Source organism: Ranitomeya imitator, chromosome 5 (genome assembly GCF_032444005.1).
Source record: "Ranitomeya imitator isolate aRanImi1 chromosome 5, aRanImi1.pri, whole genome shotgun sequence".
NCBI classification, from domain to species: Eukaryota; Metazoa; Chordata; class Amphibia; order Anura; family Dendrobatidae; genus Ranitomeya; species Ranitomeya imitator.
Genome location: NC_091286.1, coordinates 234,102,402 through 234,116,766, shown reverse-complemented (window position 1 = coordinate 234,116,766; position 14,365 = coordinate 234,102,402). Strand labels below are relative to the sequence as shown.

Here is a 14,365-nt window from a genome sequence, read left to right as displayed (position 1 = left end):
TAGACCATCAATATCATGGAAAATACCTTTAGGAAGTCGGACCACAGCAAACAAATTAAAAGAAGCTGATGTGTCCTACGTAAAAACTACTTTTGAATCATAAAACATTCTGAAACATTTTCCTAATCTCTCTAGATTAATTACCATTTTCAATAGCTCTCCTAGCCGTCAGATACTTTAATCGCATTCTGACCTGCTCCCACAGCTAACATGCATTACTGTGTAAAAAATAAAATTATAAAAGAGCTGCAGAGCTCAACTGGACTGTGTCTTGTGGGTGTGCGTCTATAGGACATACTAATTGCTGCTCATCAGGGATGGTCCAGTTGAGCGCCACTGCTCCTTTTACAATTTTTCTCCTGTACAGCAGTGCTCCCACTGTGCCAGGGCTACAACAAGGCCCCATTTATACAGGAGAGTCTCTTCATATACATAAGTGTGCATAGATACATACTCTTTTGGCAAGAGTTCATTGATATCTATGGACACATTATGCAAGTCAGAGGTTTATCTGTCATACATGTCAAATGTGCACTAAAAGAGTGTCTGTAGCTAGCCTTTAGGACTGCATTTGCATCTAAGATAAAACAACGAGTGGCACCAAACACAGAAAGGTCTAAATCTTCTATTAAATATAGTTTTTCTCTTTACATTTTGGTTCTCGAGTATACTCGTTGCTCCAGTTTTCCCAAGTACGCTCGGGTGGTCTCCGAGTACTTGTAAGTGCTCAGAGATTTAGTTTTCGTTGCCTCAGCTGAATGATTTGCAGCTGATAGCCAGCTTGATTACATGTGGGGGTTGCCTAGCAACCAGGCAACCCCCACATGTACTCAGCCTGGCTAGCAGCCGTAAATCATTCAGCTGCGTCAACAAAAGCTAAATCTCCGAGCAACGAGTATACTCGCTCATCACTATCAATAAACCTTTAACGGTTGGGACCCGCACTATGTTCATTAAAGTTATATGTTTAAAGCATACCCATGGTAATAGCAAAGTTTTACTAGATTTACTACTCACCCAACGTGCACACATTAGGTTTCGATTCAAGTTATTTTAAAGGGGATCTGTCAACAGGGGATATCTATGTTTGGCCAACAGACCTCAAAGGGAACTTGTCAGCAGGATTGTGCACAATAACCTACAGACAGTGTCGGGCCGTCTCCGTTATACTGATTAAAATGATACCTTGGTTGATGAAATCAGTCTTGTGGTTGTTGTTTAATCTTTATTTTCAGTTTTGTGTTAATGATATGCCCGTGCTCCGGGCAGCATTAGACATTTATCTGTATGTCTTCTGACAGGTCACTGAAGTGACCTGCCCCTATTTTACATAACGTTTATTATACATTCATTATATATATATATATACTGCTACTGTGCAGGTGCAACCAGCCTCATAATGCAGCTGCGTCGGCATTTTTTTCAATTTATGTATGCCATCAGAAACCATAAACAAACACTTCATACTTGCATTCCGGTGTCTGTCACGTCCCCCGGCGTTCTGCTTCCCTGCACTGTCAGCGCCGGCCGGCCGTAAAGCAGATTACAGCGGTGACGTCACCGCTGTGCTTTACGGCCAGCCGGCGCTCACAGTCAGTGCAGGAAAGCACAGCGACGGGGGACAGACACCGGAATGTAAGTATGTAGTGTTTGTTTGTTTTTTACATTAGCACTGGTAACCAGGGCCTGTGCTTAGTAACCCGATGTTTACCCTGGTTACCAGGGGACTTCACATAGTTGGTCGCTGGAGAGCTGTCTGTGTGACAGCTCTCCAGCGACCACACAGCGACGCTGCAGCGATCGGGATCGTTGTCTAGATCACTGCAGCGTCGCTAAATGTGACGGTACCTTTACTGAACTACTTCTTCATGAAGTTTAACAGAAAAGAAAGCACATTGGCCTATGATTTTTTCTAAAAACCAGTTACAATAAAGGAAGAAAAAGGTTCCCCCCCCCCCCCCCCTATATTATTGACTCCTGTGTGAGGCACACAAAATGTTCTTTAATTAAAAGGAGTTGTCCAGGATTTTTAAAAAATTAGCATCAATATAAGGATGAAATAATAAAATAACTTGTACTCCCCTAGTAAATTTCTCACTACTCCAGTGGTCCTGCCAGTCTTTTACCTGTCCTGCAGTCATGACGTGCTGATAATGCCACACATGACCACTAGTGATGAGCAAGTATGCTCGTTACTCGAGTTTCTCTGAGCTCGGGTGCTTTCAGAGTATTTCGGCGTGCTTGGAGGTTTAGTTTATGTCGCCGTAGCTGTGATTTGTGGCTGCTAGACAGCTTGAATACATGTGGGGATTCCCTAACAAACTGGCAACCCCCACATATATTCAGGATGTCTAGCAGCCGCAAATAATGCAGCTGCGTCGACAAAATCTCCGAGAACGCCTAAATACTCAGAGACCACCCAAGCATGCTTGGAGAAACTCGAGTAATGAGCATACTCGCTCATCACTAATGACCACTGCAGCTTCATGTGCAGGCATCACTACTGAGGACAATGACTGGCTGCTACGTTCACATGGCATGTCATCACTGCAGGGCAGTTACCAGATTTCACAATTTACATGTAATAGATCGCCTAGATATGATGCACTTACTGTGATAATCCATGGAGAAAAAAAAAACACATGCTATGTTTATTATTAGGCATTTAAGTTGCAAAGGATCACACAGCCATGGATTTTCACAGCAAGTACACCAACCTCATCAGGTTTAAGATCTATGTAATAATGCATATAGTTTGAATAGTGACATTTGATAACAGATCTGATCTAACAGAAGCAAGTCAATTTACTAGGCAAGTATGACATTCCCTGCTTTGAAAAAAAAAATTATATATACTTTTTTTTTTTTTTTTTTTTTTAAATCCCTCAGATACTAGACTATAATTTGACACTACCGATTATCTCTACTATCCCCTTATAATTTGTGTTTATTGTCTATTTTTGTCTTTTTTGTATATGGAATGCAAAACCCTATCATATAATGTTAAAAGATCTAAATACAAATAAGTGACTAATCATACAGTGGAGCCACTGTTAAACTGGACATAGAAATATAAGCCTACCCACCATAACGAACAATAACAATATACACACAAAGGACATATAACATCCTACTGCTTCTAATAGACTGGTCTTAAATGTAACAGAACGATCTCCCAAAAATATGTCTCCAGGCACATACAGCAAACAATGGTGGAAATTCTTGAACACTCCAATATTCTCTGTGGCATTCAAACACAATAAACGTTTTTTTCCTTCATTGACATTGACGAATCAACAGCAAACTGCGGTGTTATGAGTGGAAAAAGTGGAATCAAGCAGAAAGAACCAATGTTCTTACACAAACGGGCTCTAGAAATGCACTGCACTGAAGTCCAACTTCCTGATGTTGCCTGGACAATAGGACACAATAATTTGTCATTTTTTTCAGTTAGCTTGCTATTCCAAAGTTTTTGTCCTCATCCACCATTAGTCGTGTAAAAGACAAATACATTTTTGCTGTAAAACAAACAATTGTGATTGTTTATGTTAAGCCAATATAGAGACAATGAATTCACAAAGCATTCACAGCTTCCTACAAGATGGATATGCATTTTGCTTACTTCTCATCCTTGAACACTTTCATTTCCTTGGGCTCTTTGTGGGCCTTTTCCTTATTGCGAGAATCAATAGATTCCCGGGAACCCTTGGAGTCCCCTCGTTCTTTGCGGCGCTCTATCCTACGACGATCTTTATCACCCCGCAGATCAGTTGAGCTATTCTTTACTTTCTTTTCAATCTAAAGACAAGGCAAAGTCATATAAGATGCCTGAATAAGGGAAACATAGAATGGGCGTTCAATTATGAGAACTGAAAAAGACGACTTCTCTGGAGACATATTGATATTCAAGAACAACAAAGCAATAAATTGCCACATGGACAACCACTAAAGGCACATAAATGGTGATAAGGCATCATGATCAGCGCTCATGTACTTATGGGGGCGACCTGAGCAGCTTTGGAAAAAGAGTGGCATTTACTTTTCACGTCAGAACATAATGGGCAAGTTGTTTTTTCCCCAGGGGTGAACAACTGCCTTAAGACTCCAGTGTTTCTACTGCAGAGTAAGGGCTCATTCAGATGTCAGTGCTTCATGTATGGGTTCTGTTCGTATTCTCTCATAGATAGAACTTTTATCCATTAATCCATAGTGCTGTTCACATATCCGTGTATTTTGGTGGTCCAAATGTTCCAGATTTGTTTCTACTCACCGATCAAAATAACCCATATAAGTTTATGGGTCCATGCAAAATATCAATGATGGCACACAATCATCCGCATGCAACTGGCCTTGTACCTTGTATGGACTGTCATCTTCCTACGCTTGTCTGTATGCGTAACACGGGTGTGATAGCCGACCCTGGGAGCTCTGAGGTAGCATCTGCCATTATCCCAGCGAGCCAGCCCTAAAGTGCACCATCTTGGGGAATTTTGCTGGGACTGTTCTACGTGATATCTGCCTGTTTTGTGGTTCAATAAAGTATTGACACACTTTTACCTGGCTGCAGACCTCCTGACTAGAGCGTGACACTAGCAGCCAGTCCCTGCATTGCGGTCCGAGATCCGACTGATTTGTACGGGCATCTGCATGAGCCCTTATAGTACCGTCACACAACGATATCGTTGCTTTTTGTGACGTAGCAACGATATCGTTAAGGAAATCGTTATGTGTGACAGCGACCAACGATCAGGCCCCTGCTGGGAGATCGTTGGTCGCTGAGGAAAGTCCAGAACTTTATTTCGTCGCTGGATCTCCCGCTGACATCGCTGAATCGGCGTGTGTGACGCCGATCCAGCGATGTCTTCACTGGTAACCAGGGTAAACATCGGGTTACTAAGCGCAGGACCAGCGTAAAAGTAAAAAAAAAAAACACTACATACTTACCTTCCGCTGTCTGTCCTCCGGCGCTCTGCTTCTCTGCACTGGCTGTGAGCGCCGGCCAGCCGGAAAGCAGAGCGGTGACGTCACCACTCTGCTTTCCGGCTGACCGCCGCTGACAGTGCAGAGGAAAGCACAGCGCCGGAGGACAGACACGGAAGGTAAGTATGTAGTGTTTTTTTTTTTTTACGTTTACGCTGGTAACCAGGGTAAACATCGGGTTACTAAGTGCGGCCCTGCGCTTAGTAACCCGATGCTTACCCTGGTTACCAGGGGACTTCGGGATCGTTGGTCGCTGGAGAGCTGTCTGTGTGACAGCTCTCCAGCGACCAAACAGCGACGCTGCAGCGATCAGGATCGTTGTCGGTATCGCTGCAGCGTCGCTAAATGTGACGGTACCCTTAGACTGGTTTCCTAGAGATATGGTGTAGTATCATTTAACAAATATAGATAAGAGTACATCCTTTGGAGCAAAAGGGGACAAAATAAAAAATGACTGCAAACGTATCACATGGCACTGAACAGTATACTAGGACATTAGTGTTTAGTCCAATTGCTGAACTAAAGTCAGATACTGCAACAGGGACAAGCATTTCAATAGTCTCAGAGCTAAATTAGCCATTCATCCAAGTGGCAAACTAACTTTTCCTGACAGGGCGATTTTTCATTTTTGTGCTTTCATCTTTTCCCTTCACTCAAGAGCCTTAGTTTTTTCTTATAGTTTTCGACCATAGCCAATTAAGGACTTCTTTTTGTGGCTTAAATTGTAGTCACTTTGCCATATAAGGTAGTGAAAAACAGGAAAACTTTTTTTTTTTTTACAAGGGGTGAAATGCTTACCACAAAAAAGTTAAAAAAGGAATTATGCCATTGTTTTTTGCATTTTTTTTTTTTTTGGCCTTCATGGTGCGGTAAGTTAGCTAGCAACATTTCAGGTCAGTAGGCTTCATAGACTTACACTGGAAAATAGATTTCTGTGGTCTGTGTGAAACTTTTACAGACACAGACTTGAACCTGCAATCATTTGATCACTGGTATGCAGAATACTGCAGAGTTGCACTATATTGTGAAATTGACAAGCATTACAGCAGGCCAAACAAGCATTTTATACTCTGAATTTAGTAAATTCTCTCTCCACGTAGGCACATAAGATATGAGCATTTAGATGGCATTCTTCTGCCACAAATGTATGACTTGTCCAATTATGTTCCACATCCCTTTAGAATTATTCCTGAATTGGTTTAATAAAAGCTCCAAAGAAAACGATTCAAATCTTAAGAAAAGTAACAAACCTTGGACGGCTCTTCCTTCACTACAAAGACCTTATCTTCATTCGGCACACATGCATGTTTTCTCTGGATATTGGTTGACAGATCTATCCTCCTACAAGTTAAGAGATGCAATGAAAAAAAAACATTTCTCCTTACAAATCTTTTCTTAAATCACATTTCCTTAACAGAAAGCGGTCACCAGATTTTCACCAATATTAACTAAAGCCACCACCTTTAACCTCTTCGCACCGGAGCCTGTTTTCATCTTCCTGACAGGCCAATTTTTCCAATGCTTCAACGGATCCCACTAATTCTGAGACTGTTTTTTTTCATGACATATTGTACTTCATAATAGTGGTAAATTTAAGACAATATTTTTTGCCCTTACTGTGAAAAGAATCGGAAATTTGACGAAAACATCGCCAATTTTTAAACTTTTAATTTTTATGCCCTTAAACCAGAGCCATGTCACACAAAATAGTGAATAAATGACATTTACCAGTCTACTTTACATAATTTTTTAAACATTTTTTTTGTTGTTAGAAGCTAGATGGGTTAAAATTGTATTAGCGACCGCCTGAATTGGTCCTTCCTGTTTGAAACTAAAGATTTTTGGTATCTAAGGTTCCTTTTTGCCAGCTATAAGAACACTGTACAGTTCTCTTTCAGCTTCAAATCAAACTAGCATTCCATACCCCCCCTATTTATTATCTCAAACGGCACACTTCAGGGATGCCCCCTATCGCCTCTACTGTACGTTATGTGCCTAGAACCATTGGCGGCAAGGATACGACAAAATCCTAACATATCAGGAGTCGAGCTTAAGAACAAAGTATATAAGATTTGCTTGCGGATGACGTCCTCTCAACCCTAACTAAACGCCATACTATATTACCTAATCTTATTGATGCTTTAAAAAAGTATGGGGATTTATCGGGATATAAATTGAACACTTCTAAAACAGAAGCCCTTCCATTAGATATTCCTCCTGATGTACTGGACCATTTAACATTAAACTTTAAATTTCGATGGAAGACTGAAGCTCAAGTACTTGGGGGATAACTTGTCTTCTTATGGAAATTTATACCTTTGCAACGTTCCGTCACTTCTGAGGGATTTGAGGGGACTGTTGGATAGGTGGTTGCCACTTTTGCTCTCATTAATAGGCCATATATCCTCGACTAAAATGTCTCTCCTTCCCAAGTTGCTCTATTACTTTGAAACTCTACCGTCAAGGTCCCCATGGATGAACTTAAGTAACTCACAGGCATGCATAATGAGATTCATTCGGAATGGTAAGCGTCACCTTATCTCCAAGTGTGTCCTTGTCTCTCATAAATCACAGCTGGGGCCTCTCCATTCCTGACATTATTAATTATTACTGGGGAGCTCATTTACATAGGCTTCCCTCATTGGCTTCATGATGGGCTTACAGTAAATGGACACAAACAGAAAAACTATGGATGACCCCAACCATCTGAATTCATTACTGTGGACAATTAATTCCACTAAAATTCTAATATCTTTGCTGGACCTATTAAGTTTACGAGGGAGGTCTGGCTTTCATGTGTGAAGACGTTCAGTCTGGCCTCACCTAATTCACCAATGATTTCCGTCATTTATCAACCTCCGATACCAAGTAGTATGGATTCCGTAATGGTCCACCCGTCGATGTCTGCGGGGTTATTCAGATTTGCAGACCCAGTAGATGGGGACACGCTGGAGCTTCTTCTGTTTGACATTATCAAGTCCAAAATGTACTATTTTTAACAAAGTTCTTTCAGTATCTGCAGATTAAGCATCTTGCTTCTTCGATTTATGGTCTGCCAAAGGTGTCTCTGCTGACTGATTTTGAGAGGATTTGCAAAAAGGGGGCCTTCGACCAAAGGATTAATCTCAGAAATGTATAGGATTCTAAATTATCCACAAGGGGGCCAACAGCTAAAGCATTCCTATATGAGCAGATGGGAGTCTATCCTGGGAAGGGGGTTTATCACAGAGTTGGCAGATCATTTGGGAAAAAGTGACTAAATCCTCCATTTTCACTCGTATAAAGAAAATCAGTACAAAATATTGATGTTCTGGTATCACACCCCTGATCTCCTCCACAGATTGAATCCTCAACTCTCAAACTTGTGCAGGGGTTGTGGCTCTGAGGTGGGCACTCAGTACCATATCTTCAGGTGTTGTTCTGGGATCACAGGATTTTGGGATGAAGGATTTTTAGCAGGGTTTTCTATGTGGAGGTGGGTCTTTATCCAGTTACATATCTGCTAAACGTCTCTCCTAAAAGGATGGGGAAAAATTCAGCCAGACTGATGTTACGCATCCTTACAGGGGCAAGGTGTTTTGATAGCTCTTCACTGGAAGCAGACCTCTCCTCCTTCTCATCAGCACTTACTGAATAGAATAGCTGACATTCGCAGGATGGCGTACATGACGGCTTTGTTGAGAGCGAGGTTGGATAGGTTCGACTCTGTTTGGGCCCCTTGGGATTATTATTGGGCTCCGAGAAATGGTTAGGTTTTTGTACCTCCTCTTGCCTTTTTGGCACCTGTATTTTCCCTTCCTTAACCCTTTGTGTGTGTCTTTCTGTCGTTATATGTGAGGATCATTTATATAATTTCTAATATAATTTTCGTTTGTTAAATATACTGAATTATGGAGCTGGCTGACAGTGGTGCCATTAGTAACTGTTCCATATGCATAGTTGAATATTTGAATCCTAGTATTTAATGTTTCATTCTAAAATTCGTTTTTTCACAACTAGAGGGTGCTTTTCCCAATACTTCACCTCACATTCTTTTGTTATTTTGTCCTTGTAGCTTCTTTGATGTTATTGAATGTAACTGTTTGAATTGCCCTAAAGTTCAAGTAGTTTATTAACCCTTCAAGGGCTTCAAAGGAATAAACCCCAATGTTTAAGAAAAAAAAAGGAAAATCCCCACAGGCAATCCCATGTGTTGTGAAAGTCTTAACTGCTGCAAAACATACCGCAGCGGGGACTAGAACATATCAGAGCATGCCCGAAATACTCGGATAACACCAGAGCATGCTCAGATAATACATTAACTGAGAATGTTCACTCATCACTACTGACAACAGATGCACTGAGCAGTCTGAGATCTCAGCAGCAGAAGACAAACAAAGGATTTGTCACTCAGGCTATATGGAAGGAGAGTGCCTATAAAGGTACCAAAAAGATTATGCAGCCATTCGGACATGTATTATCCTAGAAAATAGACTAACTTTATATGGTCTAACATCTGGTAATCACCATATAAACATGTTCACTTTACTTTTCAATTTCTTTTTTTTCTTTTGAAGAAATTAGTTTGCTGTGAATGAATTACAACTCTGGTTTATGTGGGCAAGCAGGAACCCCATCCGTAGCCAGCACTGTTATGCCACTGTATCCAGACTAGGCAATGCCATATGTGCTTTGGCCAGGCAACAATTTATCAGCCTGGAGTCCATAATGTTCACATTCTGATATTTGAAGCACCATACATTCAATTTAAGGCTATGTTCACAAGCTGCGGATTTTGCGTTTCCACAGCTGCGGGTCTGCAGCGGTTTCCCATGCGTTTACAGTACCATGTAAACCTATGGGAAACGCAATCCGCAGTGCACATGCTGCGGAAAAAGACGCGTGGAAACGCAGCATGTCAATTCTTTGTGCGGAATCCGCAGCGGTTTTACACCTGCTCCATAATAGGAAACCGCAGGTGTAAAACCGAAGTGGAATCCGCACAAAAACCGCGGTAATTCCGCAGGAAATCTGCGGGTAAAAAGCAGTGCCTTTTACCTGCGGTTTTCACAAATCCGCTGCGGAAAAATCCGCAGACCTCAGGAATACGTGTGCACACAGCCTAACAGTGCACAGTTTTAGAAAATTGTAGCTCCCAATGTAATTGGAAAACCACAAACATATAACAAACATATACTTAAATACACTTTTTTCAGACTGTGAGAACCAGATCTACTGTACACTGACAAATCACTTATCAAAATCACAAATAACTTACTGCAACATATTTAAAGTGAAGCTACACATGATAATCCAACAATGGTTTCCAGCATAGAACTGAAATATAGTATAACATGGAACTTCATAAGACCAGAAAGAGATACATGGCCATTCCCCAAAAAGATAACCATCACAAATAGAACGCATCCCTATGGAATTTATTTTAATTATTGACAAAAGAATATTGCATTATTTAATATGGATAGAGTGCATGCATGATGACTGTATTATAGTACCCCTGGCATGTACCTGTGTATTTCTGGGCTCTTTGGACGGCTGGCATGCTCATCAGCGACTGTCTGATACCCTGCAAATCTCTCACTGAGGGTCTTTCCGTCACCCTTGAAATAATGCTCTGTTGGTTGTAGAGGAGAAAAACTGCCTCATTAGTTTGACTCCCTTTAAACACAAAGCCACAGATCTTAAAGTGGGACTTGTAGAATGTCAACATATATTAATAGGTTGAATCCTATTAAAAGACAGAAAAGAGGAAAAAAGATATTACATAAAAAATACTTCTCTTCTATGGGATATATATCCGTACTTCATTATTCAGTAGTTATTAACCTCCACATTCATAATTTCCAATGACATCCAATTCCAAATGTTATGGTTAATAAAAAATCCGTCACCTCATTTTGCCGCTATAAACTGCTACCACCAGCATCAGGGGTTTATCTACAGCATTCTGTAATGCGGTAAATAAGCCCCCGATGTATCCTGAAAGGTAAGAAAAACAGGTCATATTATACTCACCCAGGGGCGGTCTGGTCCGATGGGTGTCGCAGGTTCGAGTCCGGCACCTCCCATCTTCATAGGATGACGTCCTCTTCCTTGCTTCTGTCGCGGCTCCTGTGCAGGCGTACTTTGTCTGTCCTGTTGAGGGCAGAGCAAAGTACTGCAGTGCGCTGGGAAAGGTCAGAGAGGCCCGGCGCCTGCGCACTGCAGCACTTTGCTCTGCCCTAAACAGGACAGACAAAGTACGCCTGCGCCGGAGCCGCAGCACGAAGACAAGAAGAGGACGTCATCCTATGAGGATGGGAGGCCCCGGACCGGACCGCGACACCCATCGGACCTGGACCGCAGTGGGACTGCCCCTGGGTGATTATAATATAACTTCTTTTTCTCATCTTTCAGGATACATCGGGGGCTTATCTACAGCATTACAGAATGCTGTAGATAAGCCCCTGATGGCGGTGGCCGCAGTTTATAGCGACAAAATGAGGTGACAGATTCCCTTTAAGTGTAAGCATCCATAATAACATTTCTATTTGATAATGGTATACAAGACAGCATACAAATAAATCCTTAAAGGGAACCGGTCACATCCAGAAATGCCATTTATCTGCAAATGTATTGGCAACCTGCAGGTAAACAGCGTTTAAATCCTGTTCAGCCCACTTACTGGAACAGCGACTTCAGGGAGAAATTGAGCGTCCTTCTCCCTTCAGCAGCTCACTTCCAGTCATCAGGGCGGTGCAGGCTGTTATAGTTACTGTTCACTGCCCAATGAGGGTGTTGTAATCTCTCACCGGCATATTGATTGACTGTCTGCTCTGCAGCATATTTGTATGGCATGTGCCCAGCTGGTTGTCAATGTCCCACTGAGTGAGAACAGTGCGCTCATAGTATAGTGAGCAGTAACTAACAGCTTTGTGTACCGCCCCAATGACTAAGAAGCAGGCAGGTGTAGTGAGAATATCCACGCGCTCCAGTACACCAGCCAGGCATGATTAACCTTATATCTGCAGCAAAACAGCATTTTTGGATGCAACAGGTTCCCCTTAAAGGAGTACTGTAGAAATAGAAAATATATAAAAGAGAACATCACTATAAATAAATTCTTAGGCCTCTTTCACACTTCCGTCACAATGCGTCGTTTTGTGAAAAAAACAGATCCAGCAAATGTTTCTGCTGGCTCCGTTTTTTTTCTCATAGACTTGTATTAGCGACGGATTGTGACGGGTGACCTTCCGTTTCATCCGTCGTCTACTGGATCCGTCGTAAAATTGCAGTCCGTCGGGCGGAGACAACGCACAGAGGAACGTTTTTTCTGTACGTTGGAAAAAAAAAAATCGCTCAGCAACGGATCCTGCACTGCCCGTCGTTGGCTATAATGGTAGTCTATGGACGCAGGATCCATCGCTGACTGTCAAAAGCAGGAATCCAGCGATGGATGCCGTCTTTTGGACCTGAGCATGCGCGGAAGAATTTCCCATCAGGGAAATTCTCTCTCGCTCGCTCTCTTTTTTTTTTTACTATTGATGCGGCCTATGCAGCATCAATAGTAAAAAGATATGTTAAAAATAATTTAAAAAAGATCGTGATATACTTACCTTCCAGCGTCCCCCGCAGCCGGCAGCTCCCATTCCCAGTAATGCCTTGCGAGACAATGACCTGTGATGATGTAGCCGAAACCGCTACGTCATCACAGGTCATTGTCTCGCAAGACATTACTGAGAACGGGAGCTGCCGGCAGCATCGCAAGCATCGGGAAGGCTGCGGGGGACGCCGGAAGGTAAGAATATCACGGTCTTTTACTTTTTTTAACCTGGGTTGTGTTGTGTATGTGTTTTCGCAGAAGAAAAACGCGGCGAAGACGCATACACAACGTGTGCACATAGCCTTGACGGATCTGTCAAAAAAAATGGACCCAGTGCATCCGTATTTTACAATCTGCACAGGATCCGTCTTTTCAACATTTTGACGGATTGTGACTCATTGTAAAAAATGGAAGTGTGAAAGAGGCCTTACATACCTTTAATTAGCAAATTACACTAATTTTTTTTCTAGTAATGTAATCACTATAGAATTAAAATAGATGTTCATTTTCTTCTTACTCTGACAGAAACCTGTCCTAGAATGTTAACCCAACAGGTGCATGTGCAGTAGGAAGCTTTGATACTGTGACCAGGAGATAAGCTATATCAGGTACTGGTAAGCTATCTCCAGATCACTGAAATTGCTCAGCATTCAGAAAGCAGGTGGACATCAGTGTCCTTACCTCATCACCCCTGCTACCTCCAGTATTAGATCACACACACACAGGGTGGACAGCAGTGTCAGCAGCCTCTTCTTACCTCATCACCCCTGCTATCTCCGGTATTAGATCACATGCACACAGGGTGGACAGCAGTGTGAGCAGTCTCTTCTTACCTCATCACCCCTGCTACCTCCAGTATTGGATCACATACACACAGGGTGGACAGCAGTGTCAGCAGCCTCTCCTTACCTCATCACCCCTGCTACCTCCAGTATTAGATCACATGCACACAGGGTGGACAGCAGTGTGAGCAGTCTCTTCTTACCTCATCACCCCTGCTACCTCCAGTATTAGATCACATACACACAGGGTGGACAGCAGTGTCAGCAGCCTCTCCTTACCTCATCACCCCTGCTACCTCCAGTATTAGATCACATACACACAGGGTGGACAGCAGTGTCAGCAGCCTCTTCTTACCTCATCACCCCTGCTACCTCCGGTATTAGATCACATACACAGGGTGGACAGCAGTGTCAGCAGCCTCTTCTTACCTCATCACCCCTGCTACCTCCAGTATTAGATCACACACACACAGGGTGGACAGCAGTGTGAGCAGCCTCTTCTCACCTCATCACCCCTGCTATCTCCAGTATTAGATCACATACACAGGGTGGACAGCAGGGTGAGAAGTCTTCTCACCTCATCACCCCTGCTATCTCCAGTATTAGATCACATACACAGGGTGGACAGCAGGGTGAGAAGTCTCTTCTTACCTCATCACCCGTGCTATCTCCAGTATTAGATCACATACACAGGGTGGACAGCAATGTGAGCTTTTTCTTCTCACCTCATCACCCCTGCTATCTCCAGTATTAGATCACATACACAGGGTGGACAGCAGTGTGAGCAGCCTCCTCTTACCTCATCACCCTTGTTATCTCTATTAGATCAGACAGACGTGTTGGACAGCAGTGTGAGGTGTTACCTTAGAACACCCCTTATATCCAGTATTAGATCACATACACAGGGAGGACAGCAGTGTAAGCAGCCTCTTCTCACCTCAGCACCACCACTATCTCCAGTATTAGATCAGTTAGGCAGGGTAGACAGCAGTGTGAGCATCATCTTACCTCAGTAACCTTA

The 14,365-nt window shown here is 42.6% G+C and overlaps 1 protein-coding gene across 4 annotated transcripts in view; it reads right to left on the bottom strand.

The window, feature by feature from the left end:
- Positions 1-14,365, bottom strand: part of BCLAF1 (BCL2 associated transcription factor 1) — a 53,421-nt gene that overhangs the window by 18,174 nt on the left and 20,882 nt on the right. For 3 of the 4 annotated variants that reach the window (XM_069725972.1, XM_069725971.1, XM_069725973.1), the window contains exons 6-8: positions 10,489-10,594; positions 6,231-6,321; positions 3,623-3,798 (exon numbers count right to left, since the gene is read on the bottom strand). In XM_069725972.1, coding sequence (XP_069582073.1) covers positions 3,623-3,798; positions 6,231-6,321; positions 10,489-10,594 — 373 coding nt within the window. Of the gene's footprint in view, positions 1-3,360; positions 3,519-3,622; positions 3,799-6,230; positions 6,322-10,488; positions 10,595-14,365 lie in introns of those variants that run through there. The other variant, XM_069725974.1, reaches the window with a different exon arrangement.